This window comes from Gymnogyps californianus, chromosome 3 (genome assembly GCF_018139145.2).
Source record: "Gymnogyps californianus isolate 813 chromosome 3, ASM1813914v2, whole genome shotgun sequence".
In the NCBI taxonomy this organism is placed as follows: domain Eukaryota; kingdom Metazoa; phylum Chordata; class Aves; order Accipitriformes; family Cathartidae; genus Gymnogyps; species Gymnogyps californianus.
In genome coordinates, this window is record NC_059473.1 from 90832229 (window position 1) to 90851098 (window position 18870).

Below are 18870 nucleotides of genomic sequence, written 5' to 3' on the forward strand. Positions count from 1 at the left end.
TTTACCTTTTGATGTGGCATGGGTGCAATTTTGAAATGAATCGTTGTGTTGAGGAAACTTGACTCCTCTCAAAAATGCACATTTTGACTAATATAGCTTAAGATAAGTGCGCCCAAGTTACAAGTTTACTCTAATAGCTTGCTGCTAAACAGCTTCATTTATCTCTCCTAATGCAAAATAAACTGTGGTTATTCATATAATATAAAGTACAAAGCCATATAAGATTCTGATACAAGATTGCTGAAATCAACAAAACTAGAGAGAGCAAAAAACATGAGACATTTCCTTTCTAGAAGACCTGGTGACATTCATTTTTTTATAATATATCGATGATATTATTCATAACACTGTAATACTAGAGTACATTCTTGGCATTTGGGTTGCTCAAAGCCACTGCACTTTTCAGGGATTTACTTATCGCAAGGTTATTCATCGGTGTGCATTCATCCGTTGAACAAAAGAAGGTACATAAAAGCAAAGCACTGTAGTTTTTGCTGTAAAGAACTCAAGCTTTCCCATTCTACCCATGTGCAATCAGTTAAAGAAAAAAATTAACAGGTGAAACTTAGGGCCAACTATCCTCTCCGCGCACTGACTTCTAAAAGAAATGGAATACTAAAAAAAGAGGCATTCAGAATGAAATCTGAATTCCACTGACTTCATCGCCTGGGCCTAGGTTTTCACCGTTGGTGACTTAGAGCCAAGCCCGTAGTGCCAGAGACACATGGAGAGGGAGAGGATACAGTATCCAGACAATGGCTGTGAAATCTCAGCAGCCTGTAAATCCCTACCACCTCCCTGCCTAAGAGCTAGGTATTTTTTAATGCTACCTTCAGTAAAGAAAGAGCCACATTTTATCTATATTCCTTCCTAGTCTCCAATACCCTAAATCTAAGAGAGCACTTTCTTTAAAATGTACAGAAGAAATGATACTTTTTCACCAAGTGATGGGAAAGAGCGAGCTGCTTCTGCCCCCTGCTTCTGACTTCCATCCAAGAGGATGCTTACACTCCACGGACATCAAAGTTCCTGCACTGCTAGTCATTTGTGCATGCTTAGTGCTTCAGCAAAACGCAGTTGGGTGATCAGAACTCCACTTGCTGTAACACGGACACAAGGCACTTACTGAGTGATGACAGGGAGCAAAATATTATTTCAAAGCCAACGTATCTTAGGAACAATTCCAGCGTCAGAAACTTCCATATATAGATTAATAAAAGATGGTTTGGGCTCTTTGTAGAGAAACTTTTTCAGTTTTGAAGGGTGTTTTATAAAATGATCGCTTCAATGTTTGGTACAGTGGAAGCAGATCTTCCTTCCTGACTCAGTCACGTCTAACATTAAATCCTCATTGATTTTTGCGCCTTGTGAGAAAACTGTCAGTAGAATGATTTGTGCTACGCATGCCTATAACTTTGTTTCCTGCTTAGATGTTCACTGTTAACTGTAGTAACAGTAACAAACATTTCCAGTGGGATGTAGACAGATGCTTGTCCTGCTATTGCTCTTTCAATAAAGCTGCCGTTCAAAAATCCCACTTTGACAGCAAACACAGCACAACTACATAAAGCTTCCCAGGCACTGCCTATATACAGTGTATGAATCATATCTACAACTAGGATAGTAACTCATGTTCACTCTCTTACGCTGGTGTTACAGTATATAACGGACCTCTCACCAGCAGTCTAAAGCATCCTTGCAGATAAGGCCATAGGAACAGAAGGACATGCTGGGCTCTCTCCCAGTGTTGTTACTCTTCTCATGTAACTGACAGAAATTCACAATTTTCTTTTTCTCAGGAACTAATTCTAGGTTTAATCTGCTACTCAGGAATTCTTAATCAGTTTTAATCGCTTTTGTAGCTTTTTGATTGTACATCCCTACATGATGGCGATGAACGTGTGCCCACTTACATTCAAAAGGACTATTGGACAAAAAAGACTATTCCAAAATTGCTTCCTCTGTGCCTATCTAAACTATCACACAGAAACTCAGCACTGCCATAACTTATCCTACAATCACGTCCAGATTTGAGACTTTAAGCCAGGGTAACGCTTGGGCACTGACAAGCTGTGTCTGTCCCCATGGAGAGCAGGCAGTTCCCTTCTCAAGGACACAGCAGAAGCTGCTGGACTAATTTTTTTATGCAGTAAAACTGCAGCCTCCATTTTCTCTTCTGTATTAAAGATCTTAATGTAGCCAACAGCAACAGTATAAAATTTACGGGACTCTGGAAGGGCACAGAAGTGCAGAAGAGTTCAAGAGGCTCTTTTTACACCCTCTCCTATGAATACATTCAGCACGGAACTGAAATTATTTGATCTTGTGTGCATACATAAAACATCAATAAATACACACTGTTTTACAGGCCTTTTACATATTAATTAAACTTGTAAAAAAAGGAAAAAAAAGCAATGTTCTTTATATATAGTATTTGAAAAACTTCAGTGAGCCATTAACATGCAAGCATAGATTTTTCTCTATTTTGTACTATATTTTTTCCTCTATTCTGCATAGATTTTTACACGCCACAGACTACTCTTCTCCAGTCATACTACTCTGAATTACGTCCGTACTAATACGCTCTAAACTGATGGTCTAGCCAGACCATTTCTAATGGCCATATCAAAATATGAAAGGCCAGGAAAAAACAGAACAATATGCTTTCATGAATCAACACTTTACAATTCCAAACCAACTCACTAAAGTAAATTTTTAAGTAAATAAGACAAGCTACTGATTGTCTGCTCCAAAGAAGTAAACCTGACATACAGTGCAACTAAAAAACTCCACATTATTCTTTACCCTGGCTTGCCAGGGTGCCTTAGTACGTATTAAGTTGCTATACCTGTGGCTAATAAAAGATTCTAGCATCCCACTGAAGTGTTTTGAGAAATGATGCCAAAGGTCGAGAGACTTCAACCACCCAAGCAGTTTTTTATAGCTCTAAAGCACTGGAAATTGGAAGAAAGGTCATTACCACACTTTTATGGGGGACTCCTGGGCACGCCATCATAAATTGCTGTTCAATGCTCCACTTACTTGGAGTTCTAAAGCGACTCATAACTCATTCGGAAGAAAAGATAATGCCAAACAAAATAAAGCAAGTTAAACACAGTATTGTTAGGTTTTCAAGCAGAAGAGAAGTTAAATATCCTTGAGTTAGTAATTACTTTGCAGAGTTGCCTTGTTTTAGAGTCCTGCCACCGATCATCTTTATCAGACTAGAGTCAGAGTTTCAAAGCACTGTAAAGCCTATTAAAATGGAAGCGATTTTTTTATATTAATTTGAATTAAGCAACAAGTTGACAATTTGACATGGTATAATATAAAGGCCTGCTCAGTAACAGATTTAACATTTACTCAAAATTGCTATAGGAAAGTTCATAGTTTTGATGTCCTCCTAAATCATCATTAGTTATGTTTACATACCAGTTAAAAATGCTGATGTTACTGAACTCTAATGTGGTATTAGAGATAAAAGTGGAAAAATATCACCACATCACAGACCAGAAAACATAGGATATGCAGTCCACGAAAGGTTTTTTGCCCTCCTCACTATTTGGAGCAAAACCTTCTCATTCTATCAGCCCCATGGGCTATCAGAAATGTAATATTAGAATCACAACATTGTTCTAATCAAAGCAGTTTGAACTAAAATTGTATTTCTGAAAATGCAGACTGTACCTTAGAGTAAGTATAAACACAAACTATTTCCTTCCTCTAGGAGAACGATTTCTAACAGCTAAACATATGAACAGGCAATCAGGAGGGGAGCGCATAGCAAAGAGAAAATTTTAATTCTGCCTCAGTGCCCATATTTTTGGTCTTTGTCAGAATTAGTGTATGGAAGGCCAAACACATTGTTCAAAGTTATAAATCACAACAAATGAACACGGATGCATCAGCAGGACAATGACGCTGGAGTTCAGCCTCGGGCATATGAACATTTGCATGCCAAATTAAATATCAGAATGTGGAAAAAATGTCCTCAGTAAATACACTAAGAGCATACCTAACACTATACACTCGACTGATTAAGGTGAATCCAATAATGAACTTGTTCAGTAGCCAAAACTTTTGATTTCACTGAACCACAATGACTCTCAGTGTATTCTGCCACTTTACCACTTCGTATTGTCCTGGGATAAACTCCTTGTGCCTCTTCAAGAATTTGTATAAGAAACGAAAAAGTACTCAGCTGCACACTTGACTACCCCACCAATACAGAAAAACCAGTTCAGACAGGAAAAACAGTTCAGACAGAAGACAAATGGGGTTTGATGCATCTGGAAGGGATGCTGCCCGCTGCCTAACAGACAGCACAGCTGAAAATGGACAAGAGAGGGCAATTTTGCTTCAGTGCCGAAAGCATTTATCACAGAATCATAGAATGGTTTGGGTTGGAAGGGACCATAAAGATCATCTAGTTCCAACACCCCTGCCATGGACAGGGACACCTTCCACTAGACCAGGTTGCTCAAAGCCCCATCCAACCTGGCCTGGAACACTTCCAGGGATGGGGCATCCACAACCTCTCTGGGCAACCTGTTCCAGTGCCTCACCACCCTCACAGTGAAGAATTTCTTCCTTACATCTAATCTAAATCTACCCTCTTTCAGTTTAAAGCAATTACCCCTTGTCCTATCACTACATGCCCTTGTAAAAAGTCCCTCTCCGGCTTTCTTGTAGGCCCCCTTTAGGTACTGGAAGGCTGCTATAAGGTCTCCCCAGAACCTTCTCTTCTCCAGGCTGAACAACCCCAACTCTCTCAGCCTGCAAACGCACATTGCCGGGTCATGTTGAGCTTCTCATCAACCAACACCCCCAAGTCCTTCTCCTCAGGGCTGCTCTCAATCCACTCTCTGCCCAGTCTGTATTTGTGCTTGGGATTGCCCCAACCCATGTGCAGAACCTTGCACTTGGCCTTGTTGAACTTCATGAGGTTCGCACGGGCCCACCTCTTCGCCTCTTCTATTGACTGTTTGTTCAATATACTACTTGAAAATAAGTAGCTCTATAGAAAGCATACAAGTTAATGCCAAGCTTTTAAAATATTCTTTTCTCAGTTGAATGCTTTCCTAAAATGTGCCTGATCTTACCCAGTAGTGCCTACCACAAACATCTATCTGGAGAAGCAGGTAGTCTCAAGTTGCCCACTGTCTTGAGCATTCCCTGCTCCAACTACCACGAGCTGTTTACTGGCACACGTCCATCATCCTACCCACCCTTTCCATCTGTGAACTCTGATCCCATAGCAGCAAAGCTGGCGTGTGTAGCATACCCCAAGAGGGCAGGCGTTTATTCTCATACACTGGGAACAGCCCCTCAAAACCTTACTGGTGGCCTTGTTCTCTCACTTATTAAAGACTCCTAATGAGGCAGCACTTACTGTCCGTCTCCTTTCAGTGCCTATGGAAACTGCCAAGCTCCTGTCTCATTCTTGCCTCTACCTCTCTAGAGAAAAAAAAGAAACAGCTTTAGCTCCTGCCAGCAGTGAGGATACTCCCATGGTGCATGGGAAAAGCTTACTCCAACCCATAATTTTTAGACAGGACACATCCAAAGCCGAGTAGGCAGGGCACACTCTCACTGTGTAGAAACCCATGTCCAAATCAGCACCAGTGGGATTCAAGCTTAGGTTAATAATTTGCCATCAGAAGGATGTGACGCAAGCGGCTGGCTGAAACACTGCCTGTAGGCAGGGCAGCCAGGGCACTGGTTTGTGTTCCCTCTCATGCAAGGAATGAGACTGTCCCCCAAAACAAGAGGAGCGAGTGTGCATGAGCAACCCCACGGCTGGGACATCTCTCAGCACATGTGCCCACTCCTGCATGGACCTTTTCATGAAGTGTTTCACAAAAGCCGAAGAGACTTCAAGCTGAGCTGCAGATGAATAAGACATTTTGATTTTTGTTGTGTCTAGAGACTGGACTAATTGGACATGTAAACACTCTGTGTTTACAACTTTAGCGAGTGTGTTTTGGGGTGGATTTTATAAAAATCCCCCACAATCTTTGAGCACTTCATTTTCCAACTTGAATGTTATTTTAGGATCTGGGGGTTGTTTGCTTATTTTAAGAAATGTATTTGGGAGTTTTACATAGTCCAAACAGATTACTGTGTGTCCTGTTTAATATTTGGCTATATTCAATTCATTAAAACATTTTTCTCTCCTCAGTACTCCTACATTTCTTCCAACCTAGAGGAACACAACACTCCCTTGTAGCCTGAACTGATAACAGTTCCACTATTATAATGATTTTTCTGTTTGCATTTTAGAGAGATTTGTTCCTCTCTATGTCCACCAAAAATAAAATAAGCATGCATAAAGTCTCGTAAGTAAATTGGACTTTATGACATTGTAACACCAAAGAAAGCTTCTTTGAAGTCCATTCATCTTTTGCTGCATTTCTTATGAAACAAGACTTCTGTATGGGTCATAGGTATCAGAACATGAAATAAGATGAAAATTAAGATACTTCGACACAGTGAGTCAAACTGTATGATAAGAGACTTCAGTGTAACATCCAGAACAAGTTTGGCCTCAAAAAGTTAGTGCGGAGAAAATACAGGCACTACTCTGAGAACATTCATTGCTTGTTGGATTTTGGTTCCCTTTTGAAAGTGATACAGGTTCAGAAAAATACCACCTCTGCCAGACAAACACAACCACCAAATCCCTACAGCTGGGCTCGCGAGCCCCAGGTACTGTGCAGGCACTGTAGCAGAGAATCTCACAAGCAATGAGGGGCAAAGGTCTAGAAGGGGGCACACAGTAGAGTACAAGGCATAACACTTGTTCTCCTATTTACAAAAGAAAACAGAAAATCTCCAATGTTTATTGCTGTATCCAAGCTCTCTAGAAAGCTCTTTAAGATACAGAATAACTCTTAGTTTGATAATTAGTATAAAAGATTCACATTTTTTTAACTGAACTTTTCAGTATCACTGGTGAATCTTACTTTTTTAACCTTTTTTGTAGTATATAAACTTCAGTTTTTACTGATGAATAATACAGCTTTATTTCCTTTGAGAAATCTTGGTTTTGTAATGTTTTGTCTATTCGCTTTTACTTTCTACATTGCTTATCAAAATATGCTGATGTCATTCAACACTATGCAAGACTTCAGACTTCTAATCAACTTGGAAAAACATTTTTGCATCTTCTTTTATTATTTCTCCAACTGAATAGAGAATTATTTCAAATTTCCTTAATTTCTATAATTAAGTAGTTCTAACAATTTGTACCTCAAACTCCTCCAACTTCTTAAGACATATACATTCCATTATATCTCAATGGTCAGTTCAAAAGGCAATTTGCTTCAACACATATTGTGAGAATTAAATCATTTAAATACAAATGAATAACAATTACACTGGAAGCATTGCTTTCAATAAAGACAGACTTTAATACAGGTTTACAGCCTGTTCATTAGAATTAGATTTTAAGTGGCACCAGCACAAGATTTGATGTTACTCACCATAATTTCAAAGCAAGCCCCACAGACCACTTCAAGTTATTAGTGCAATAGCAACCAGTTAAGTACAGACATAGACGCATAATCTGAAACTCAAACCTGGTCTCGCAAATATTTTGGAGTACTGCATTGCAATCATTTCCTCAAAGCACCACAAAGAGCCATGGAGGACTGTCACAGCTTCATTGGGAATAACTTCAGCTCATGAGAAAACTGAAATAATAGGCCTGTTTGGAATATCTCAACATCCCAAATTCTAAAGACACATAATGCAGTAGTATGTAAAATAATTCAGTTCAAACATTCTGAAAGCATTTTGTTGGAAAGGTGAAATTTTTTCATTAGGACTCTGTAAAATAATAGTTATTTAAGACAGTTCCTATCCAATATCAGACTTCGGGCTATTTTACTTTAAATCTTCATACTGCTGAAATCATTGAAATGTTGTTGTTGTTGAAATTTTTTTTTGTTTTGGCGAATTCTTTCTATGGTAACCTGCTTTAGAATAAAATTGCTCTGAAACTCTTACATCTTTGAAAAGCATTCCTAGACATATCCACTTTTCCTTTTCCTGAAACGCGTCTCACAAAAATAGCTCATCTAATAGTTTCTCCTAATGTCACACACTAGCAGGAAATTACACCACTTACTGGAGATTAGGCCTCATTTTGCAGCAGCAGCAGGAGGAAATCTAAAGCACCACCAGTCCAAATAGACAAAGGTTATTATATCCCATTTTTAAATACAGAACTGAAGAACTGAAAAAATAAGATCACGTAACTCAATCCTCAGAAACAGGTTATTTCATTGAATTTGCTGAGACCTATCCCCTGATTAGTGTCAATCTTTCGTAAGACTGAAACTCCTGTGCAACTCTGAGAAACACACTGAGTCCTCTGGAAGGACTCCTGAGGACTGAGCTCTGTTCACCTGTACATTTCTTTGGTAGCTGACCCAACATCCCCTGTTGCCCAGATCCTCACAAGGCGTAGCCAGATGCCCAGGGGCAAAGTAGTTACCGGGCAGTAAGAAAAGAAAACGTGCTACTGAGACAGAAAACCACAATTAAACCAGAATTGCTCTGTTCGTGCAAGAATGAAGAAAATATGTTCCTTTTTACATCTGTGCAACCTTCTACAAAAAACACTGTGCTGACTTGTTATTTTATAGACAGCAACGATCTTTACCAGGCCAGCTAAAACCTTTCCTTAGTCACATGCATTTCTTGTATTTTAATAACAGCATACATTTTCATGGTGTATGCTGCTATAATGTTATTGATGTACACAAAGATCAAAATTCCTAAATGAAATTTTAAACTCCTTAAATGAAAACATTCAAATTTAGTAAGCATTTTCTATTTTTCCACATCTTAACCATTATTTGTAGAGAATAGGTAGAAACCACCAAGACCTTCCTGTGACATACATTTTCTGGATTTGCAAGATCAATGTCAGATGGTATATGCTAATTCCCTACATTTATTTCAGTCCCATCAGAAGATAGTAACCACCATATTATTGTAACCATAATACAACTTTCCCACATCTAGTCCCACGGAAAGCAGGAATGGTACAACACATTTGATGTATAAGCCCTAAAAACCAGGACATGAAAAAGCAAGCCACTAGTCAGTACACGCATCCTAATCCTTTCCCAACAGGCACATATCTTCAACAACAACCTATAAATTTCCCCAGCGATCTTAATTCTGTTCTCCTCAATTTCCGATTTCTAAATATATTCTCCACCAAATTGCCTTCACTTCTCAGAACAGTAGTATAGGTGTTGTAAAAGAGTTTGGATAAAGAAGGACACAAAAGGTGACTTGAATAACAAGAAAGAACATTACGTATTGTACTATGTCAATTCAGTGCTGACACAGTCTTGTGGTCAAGCAGTTGCTATTTATTGGACCCAAATGTGCCAGAAATTAAGCAGAATAGCCTCTAAAGTTCAAAATATGTGCACATTCTATCATACACAGAAGCTACATAAAACCAGCAAATGGCAAGAACTGCATATTATATTAGTGACTATTAAAAATTCAATTTTAAAAACAAAAGCTATTTGTTTCAGGCTTACATGAAATTTCTCTCAAAATTGTATAATTCAAAATTTTTTTTAATGAACTACCAGACAGCTTTCTGCAGATTGCCAGGAAATTTTCAGCCATACCCAAATTTCAAAAACTCTCTTCTAATACATTATGTACAAACAAAATATAAGTGTTTGAGATTTCATATTGAAAGGCCACCTACTTTTAGAGGAAAGAAAAAAAGTTTCATTAAGTCCTTCCTAAAACAGAATCTGAGAATTCTCTTCAAATCTGATATGTTGCTTAGACTACAATAAGATTCAGAAGACCTTCAGTGTAAGTTTAGCTTTCTGATATATTACATCCCAGAGTAAAAGCCAAGTAATATTGAAATAATACGAAAAGAGGATGGTAATGACTTCTTAAAGAAAAAAAGATCACCTTTGAGTTAGTTCTAGATGAGCCTTTCAATAACTACTCATTGTTGAAACCAAAACCTTTATTATCTACAGCACGCTTTCAAATGATGATGGTTGGTTACTGCAGGATTACAGCTTTACTTTTGGATTCCTTACCCTCTTTACACTGCAAGCTCAACAGGAGTGCTCCAGTCAGACGGAACTCATCTTTCTACAAAGAGATCAATACAGCTACGCTCGACAGCTCATCCCAGTAAAGAAACCCTAGAATAATCATCCCTTCATTTGGAAGAAAAAAGCAACACATTGCAACAGAACACTGATGACACAGTAGCACCTACAAATAAAGAGATCTGATAAAAGGGTTATCAACCGTTGCAAGCATGAAAGACTTCCAAAATCAAGGATTAGTTCTTCACACAACTGAGTTCATTTTCCCTTGTAGAATCTATTGTTTCATAGTCCCCTACTAAGTCTTGCACTTCTTTCTGAAATCGTGTCACATTATCATCTTCATTTCGTTGATAAGACAAGAATGATAAGGAGGAAGTGGGATTGCAAGCTGCTGCTCTGTAAGGTAGCTTTTTACCACAGGGGCACTACTGAAAGACAGCCATGGATTAGAGCTTAACCTAATTTCAGAAACATTGCTTTAATTAGAGAAACAACACACAGATAGGTTGGTCAACCTCACCTATAAATAGCTCTGGAACAGCAGACACTTAAAAGGTGAAACATTACAAATTAATTAAAATAAAGCAATTATGAGATTAACAAAAGTGAAAGGTAGAATAATACAACATGCACTTGCATTACCCTGATATAAATTCCTAAGATCAAGATCCTCGGTCTCTCCAGTTGCTGGCACCTGCACACACAAGCTCCTACTCACAGTCCCACTGCAGCTGCTGGGACAGACATCCACCCCAACTTACACACCACCACAGAGACACACACGCTGCAGATCCCTGCAGTAACTGGGCTTCGACACTGCAGTCTGTCCAGTAGCTTGCCCTGGATCCTCTATCTCCCTTGCTGTCTTCACTCACTGCCAGACACATACCAAGGGGTCTCTCAGCTGACCCCAGACCTCATGTGTCTCCAGTAGCTGGCTTGGACATCCTGGTTCCTCCAGTAGCCAACTTCTCCAGCTGACTCCCTCTCAGAGACACACACACACACACATATATATACACCTGGCTCACTTAAGCTACCCCCAGCTAGTCCAGCTTGATATCTGCTAGTGACAGACACGTACACACTCACCCGCTGCCAGTCCAGCACCCTGGGCACACTGGCCCCCCATGACCCCATGCTCTGACTTCAGTGGCTGGCACTGAAGACCTCCATACACATGCAGGCACACAGAATAGAAAGAGTCTCACCCAGGAAAACAGTTAGAAATGGAGTTTAATGAGAAGACAGGACACGTAATGCTGATCAGGCACAGGGCATGGCCAGTCATACCAACCGGCCTGTTTATATGCAGCCAGTCCTTTTTACTCCCCTATCTCTCAATTTTCCCATATCTATTCCTCCCTAAACCACCTTGGTTCCTCCTCTAAACATCCCATAAGTCTTGTATGATTCCAAAATGCTCCTCCCTGCACCCCATAATAAGTCCCAAACGCTGGCAGGCAGCAACCCCTCTCAGTCTGCAGAGCCATCCAGAGTGTCCCTGACTCCTGGTGCTGGGTGTCCCTGTCCTGGCCCATGGGGCTGAGGCTGGCGACAGCCCTGGCAGGAGCTGAGTCAGGGACTCCATTTCCCAGATGGGGTTATTGGGGTTCCCCTGCCTGCTACTGTGCCACTGGGCTCCTTTGCATATGGGGGGGGGGGGGGGGGGGAGATGAGCCTTTTATCACACAATATAATCTACTATTGTTTCCCTTTTTCATCCCTCTCATCCCTCTCTCTTTTTTTCTTTTTTTTCCTTTCCTTTTCTTCTTTTTGTTTTTTGTTTTTGTTTTTGTTTTTAACAGGGACACAAATACTGGATTTACATTCTTTTATATTACAAGTGATTAATGTACGGATGATTTCCACACCCAATGCCTCATTATTTTGGAAGTGACATCTCAGTGGGCCCTTCTCCAAGGCTTCTCAAACTGTGCTCCAACCGTATGCCTTAAGCAAAAGTTTAGCACGCTCTCTGCTGAACATGACAGTTTTGCAAGCTTTTATACAGAATATAATCAATATGAAGTATTAACCATACCTGTATTGAATTTATCCTACCATCTGTTGCTCACTTCAGAATACTCATTGAGATCACATATGAAACATCAGTACAAAGGGCAAAGTCATATCACGTAGAGTTTGAACTACACCACTTCATCCTGTTCTTAATTTTATGTGTTTGAGAAATCAGAGTGAATGACTACTTAATGCAATAATGTGCCCCTTTAAAATATTCTGTATTTGACACAAAACCAATCTTATTTAATATGCTCTCCAAACGCTGCTTTTAATTTCTCATATGCAAAAAGAAAAATGTTCAATATAGTTTTCTCCTATAGTTCATGAGTGAAAGGCATCATTTCCATTTGTACTCTTTTCCTCGAAGTGTACATCACCATGAAGTGTTTGTGACAGTTAACTTTTAAAATAACCTATATATTTTTATTCACCTTATTTCTATGACGAGAGACCTCACAGCAAGGATGGAATAACAATATGGAAACTAACCATCTAATCCAACTGGACACACTTTATTGAAGTCTTATTACTTCCATGTGCAAGAGGAAACTAAAGCCAACTGCAACCCCCAATTTTTGGCATTCTCAGTGTGCGCTGTATCCAGCAAAAGAGAATTTCACTTTTCGTTTTTATTTTTACAGCACAGTGATATCAGACATACGGACTTAACTTGATCGTTTAGAGATCAAGTGTTTTAACTGAATAAAAAAAGCAAGGTCTTTATTATGCCTAAAGCAATACTGTTCTTTAAAAAGCTGTAATGCTTTGTAACTATTATTCTAATCTCTTTTGCAGTATGAATATTCTTAAAAATAACTAGTATCAAAATTTTAGTACGGATGTTAAAATCTTCAAGAATGGATATAAAGAGTAATGACAATATGGTTATAACACGGATTCAAGTCAACCAATTTATATGAAAGAAACTCGCCATGGATAAATTCCATGCCAAAGAGTTATATTCCAATTTATTCTGAGGTAGCATGGGTGATAGATTAACCGATATTTCTCAAGATACAAATCCCAGTTTCCTAAAAAATATGAATATACAATTATGAGCTACTATCATGAAACAAATATTTGCTTTCAATATTGACAGAAACAAATACCCCTTTATTAAAGCATTGTAAACTTTGTTTTCTCAATAAGTGATATTTGTCAAGATACATCTCTGATATGAAAAACAACCCCAAAATGGATCAATCGGGTAAGTACCTTTCTTAGTGGAGGTCTGAGGAGATTAAAAACTCATTTCGTAGTTTCAGCAATATATTGAGCATCTCATGCTCTTCCAATAATATTTATTGATAAGCTTTTTTTCTTTTCAACTCATTTTTTTCTCCAACACATATGCTTTCCTTTGTTATGCCAGTAAATTATGAGATCGCTGCATGGCTTAGAATAGTTTTCTCCTCAAGTGTTAATATAACACAAGACACTAAAAGACAGGCTTTTTTGGTTGAGTTTATTTCACCTTTTTGTAAGAATTTAAGAAAAATCATCACTTTCAACACTCATGGTTGGCAGTACCTTATGACTTTACTAGATCTATTTTAGTCAAAGAGGCTACTTATAAAAGAAGGGAGGTCAAATACTAATTACTTAGAAGGATGATAAATATTTCCTTCTTAATGGAGACAGAATTCTGGTAGAAAAAATGAATGACCTTCATATAATTATATTAAAATCAATACAATTACTCTTTAAAAGAAATCGTATCACAAAGATCAAAAAACAGTTTTCCAACTCCTTATGCATATTTAATTCAAAATTACATTCCTAGAACAATTAACTCTATTCCTTCCTACAAAAAGGCTAATTCCCAAGCTTTAACTACTGCCTGTATGGTTTATATTTTGTGAATTTTAGAATCCCATTTCTCTCTAGTCCTATAATTTAACTACTCTAAGAATAGAATAATCGTAAAATAGTAATCAGATGGTGACGGACACAATTAGTTTAGATGTTTCTATAAACCAATATCACTGATGTGGATAGGAAAGAATTCAAGTTAAGGGGAAAATCTGTATGCAAGTACAGATGTAAAACATGTCAGAAAGCTCAAAAGGACTTCCAAAAAAGTTAAAGCCTAATGCTCCAGACAACTGATACTGATGTACATACCAACCTTTCAAAGCTGTTCTGTGCATACAAGCTCTACATGTGTGAGCATCACCACAACTCTGTATGAACCACTTTTGCAGACTGCTTTCCTAGTGAGGTCTCTGAACAATATGTCTAACACCACGTTAGACTCTACTGGACCTGGGTGCTTTTTCTATGTCTGATTTCAACATTCCTAGAATGTATTTGTAAGAAGCTTTGGGGATAAAAATATGAGAAAGGTAAAAAAAAGTATATTAAAAACAGACCATACATAAAGATTTTTCCCTTGCATCCGACAGCGCATCCTCCCTGCTTTTCAGTGAAAGTCAAATTTTCTAGCTTAGCAGATGCTATGCACAGTGCCTGGTAGGTACGTGGTTTCTCCGCTGTTCAGATAAAGTAACACAAGCATCCACAAAACTGAAATTTAATAAAAATGTAAAAAAGAATAACTTAAAAAAAATATGAAAAACTCAACTTTTAATGTACTAATAAATATGTTTTCTATAGGTAAACATATTCAGCCATGCAGAACACTTAAATGCAAATAACCTGTGTACCTGAACTGTGGAACTGATTTCAGACGCAAATCCTCCTGTCAAGGGAGCCTCATGGCTAATCAGCAATCGCCCAGTCTTCACCACTGACTGAAAAGGAAAAACAAATCCCCAAAATGTAATCAAATTACAGCTCTTGTGATTTCTTACTTGTACTACTTGTGGAATACATGAAATATGTGACATTATTAGCAGTGTTAGAATGTAGCTACTTTTCCCCTCTTGCATTTTCACTGAAAGATAAATCATCCTAAAAGTCTAAACTGAATAATTAATAGGATGTGTTTATATTTACTATAAAAGTGTTTACATCTTCCACTCCATTTTAAGCAAATATCAAGAATAAAAATTGATTCCATTGAATCTGAATTTACCCTATGAATGCAAACTGTAACATTTCCGAAGAAGAATAAAGATTTTAACGCGAAGTTAGTAAAAACTTGGATCCTGAAAATACTAAGAGACACACATGTGAAGAAATCCTTCACTGATACATACCTCTGCACAACCAGATCCTAGGTAAAGTCATGAATCATAGCTATTCAGAAAGTAAAACTGTTAAATCAAAATTTTAGCAAGAAAACAATCATGTGGATTAATGCTGCTTATTTAAGTTTTACACAGCAATTAGAAGCAACATTTTCTAAGTTTAAATCTGAATGCTTGTGCAGTTTTTATGTGTTCTAATTTATAAATAATTACATAGCACAGTATATACAGAAGGTGATCTAAGCATCTTTTAATCAAATGACAAACTGGGTTCATTGTGAAACATAACAATGAAAGCAAAATATTTTTAATCTGATGGGAGTATAAAGCTTCACCACACCCAAATATCTTGAAGTTTATTGCAACTACATGCTAAATTGCCTAGAATCGAACAATAGCAGATGCCTTTGGTCAGAAATATGGCAGCAATGTCTCACTTTTCATAATACACATTTTATAATTTCATAAGGTGCACAGAAAAGTTTCATGAACATCTAGATGCACATCAGAAAAAAAGATCAGAATAATGTGTATGTTAATCTTTGAAGAACAGTTACAGTCTGATTTTTAAGATAAATACATAGCGTACTGCTAGTGTACCATTAGTCATCAAGTGGAAAAGCCCAAGACAGTGCTAGCTATCAGGTCAGATTTTCTTAATGCTGTGATCTTCAATTTAATATCTACACCAGCACATTCTCCAGTGGGGCAGTTCCGTGTTGTCTACATAATAGTATACATAAAGGCAATGCCTTAATCATACAGTTTTCCTTCTGATTCAAGTACTTTTCTAATTCTTTCACTTTTCTAGCAATGACTCAATTAATGGCTCTAAGTAGCTCATCCACAGATGTACTGGCAAGTCACAGGCCTATAAACAAGATGATCCATATATTGTACTATGAAGTGGTTTGACAACATTCAGAGCTAAACAAGACAGGAAAAGGCATTTCAACAGCTGGAAAGTAATCCACAGTTATGTAGGCTGATTTCTTGAACTTCTTTTGCCAGCACTGGAAACTCATATCTAAAGAGCAGAGGCATTAACTGCACAATAAATCTGTCCAATACATCAAAACGACAGTTCAACGAACAAAATGTACACTCCAGTTTCAAGTTGCTATGATAAAACTGATAAAATTAATCAATTTCAAAGGGTTTTTTGAGAATCCTCTTTTATTTTAAACAAAGATTCTTTTGCATATATTTGTTCTGAGAGGTTCACACTTTGAAACATTACAAGCTATCATTAAAGATTTGGTTTCTCAGAATTTAATAGCATGAAATAGACACTGTTAGAATGCATATAAGAAAATGCACATGGGATCAGACCAGTAATCCAGCAGTCCAGTATCCTCTCTCCACAATGGAGATAATTTGATGTTTAGGAAAGAGTAAGAATAGGGCCTTTAATGTGTTCCTTCAGTATTTCTCAGCCTCCAACTATTTTCACATCACAGGTTTCCTGAGTCCAGTGTGGTTTCCTGCTCTAAGTAACTGATAACTTTTCTTGCATGAATTTATCTGTTCTCAAATTGAACCCATGTAAACGATAAAGAAAAAGAAAAAAAAAGGAAAAAATCTAATTTTGGAAACCTGCTTCTCCTATATGAGAAATCCTTATTTTTACATATGATTCCCAAGGGCTTCAAGGATTCCTTGCCTGTAGGATCTTGTTAAGAGCAAACAAGCAGCTGCAATCACCAAGCATTGCATACAAGCATCTCAGCCCTGCTAAAAAGCACTATATATCACTCCTGGTGGAAAACCATGCTAGCATAGCTTTGGTGTTTTTAGTATCCATCGTAAAATGGCCAGTTCAGGGCTGGTGTGGATACCTGCATCACGCTGTGCCATGTAGAAATACCTTAAAAATTCTCCTAATGGTTAAACCAGAATCAAAATGAGCAGAAATTAACTACCATACTGCATCGCAGAGTCCTGGACTTTAAGAAAGGATGTATTGTGATTCCTGAATATTACAGGCTCCCCTGCATCAATTTCTACTTCACGTTAACACTTGTTCCTAAACTACAGTAAGTCTTTCAGAAAGACATGCAATCTTAATTATGGTACTTCCAGTGTTTGCAAATGCATCATAGCTATTGGTAAGTTGTTGCAGTGTTTAACTGTCTTCCCTGTTAAAATTTTGCACTTTATTTCCAAACTAATTTGGCTGACTTCAAGCTGTTGGTTCTTATTTTACCTATGTTGGTTCTTATGTTTGCTAGATGGAGAAGCTATCTATTATGACATTTCTGCTCCCCGCATGAATACGTTAAGATTGTGATCAAATGATCTCTTAACCATGCTTTTGCTAAACTAAGCAGACTGAGCTCTAAATCTTTCACCATACAGCACACTTCCAATTCCTTCATCATTCTTACAACCCTACCCTGAATCACCTCCAGTTTTCAATGTCCTTCTCAAAGTACACCCATCTGGAACCAGCATTCCAGCCTTTTTCAGAACAATGCCAAATATGGAGATAATATAACCTCAGTACTGCAGCTCTTGGATGTACACGGCCTTTTGGCCAAAGCACACCACCAAGAGTCCAGCTTCAACTGATGACTGCGATTCCCTGTTCTTGGGAAAAAGGGGTTTGTCCTTAAAGGATAATTGCTTCCTGGAATAAAGATGGAAATATAGCGTGCATTTATTATTTCAAGATACAAAATTGTATTTGGTTATGCTGAAAAATACATTGTGTGCCGGAACCCAGCTCTGTTAATGAACTTCTCTTTATCAGTGAATGAGTGTCTATTTTATCTATTTCTCCAGCTGTTTGTTATGTCTAACTTTTCATCAGTAACGGTTTTAAATGTTTTCCATATCTTTGACAGAAATATTAAAAAACAGGTTAAAAATCCAACTCTGCAGGACCTCGTGACTGTACTATTTACATTCACTAATGCTGCCTTTCTATGCCATACAGTTAAAGTCAATGCAGCACTAATATCTTACTTCTCAAACTACGTTAATTTGTTTTGTGAGCATCTATTAAAGTGTTCTCAAACAACGTTGAATTGTTGATCATTTATTTCTAAGTTATTTTTGCCTAGCTGCTTCTTCCTTGTTAATTTGTTCCTAGTTTTATAGATCATTCTTCCTAATTGATTTACACAGTTTTTTTGTGGAAAAACTGCTCCGTAAAGTATCAGACTAATAAATTCCTGGTCAAGAGATACTTTGGTTCAGCAAACATATTGGGTCTCTGTACGCCCTCTTCATTTTAATTATGATATTGCTTTTTCTATCTTACAGACGACAGTACTATACAGTAATAACAGCAGCCAATAGCAACAGATGTGATTTTTTTTAAACAAAGTTTTTAAATATATATTACCATGTAAAAAAGTTTCAGTCTATATAGCTTAGAACAAAACCATAGTCCATGATGCAAAAAAAAAAAAAAAACATTTTCCTACATTGGTAGTGTCCTAGAATGGCTAACTTATTTAATTTCTGTATCTTCATACGGAAATTTAATCTTATTTCCTGGAAGTAAAATAGTTAATTGCTCTACAATCTATAGGGCACAGCGGACATTGTTAATATTATTTGCAGATATCAATGCT

The 18870-nt window shown here is 37.6% G+C and overlaps 1 protein-coding gene across 4 annotated transcripts in view; it reads right to left on the minus strand.

Annotated features, from left to right (window-relative positions):
• BCKDHB (branched chain keto acid dehydrogenase E1 subunit beta) overlaps window positions 1–18870 on the minus strand; it is a 140336-nt gene that overhangs the window by 39553 nt on the left and 81913 nt on the right. For 2 of the 4 annotated variants that reach the window (XM_050894644.1, XM_050894641.1), the window contains exon 9: window positions 14804–14890. The exons of 1 other annotated variant lie outside the window; for it this stretch is intronic. In XM_050894644.1, coding sequence (XP_050750601.1) covers window positions 14804–14890 — 87 coding nt within the window. Of the gene's footprint in view, window positions 1–14501; window positions 14664–14803; window positions 14891–18870 lie in introns of those variants that run through there. One more of the 4 variants, XM_050894643.1, reaches the window with a different exon arrangement.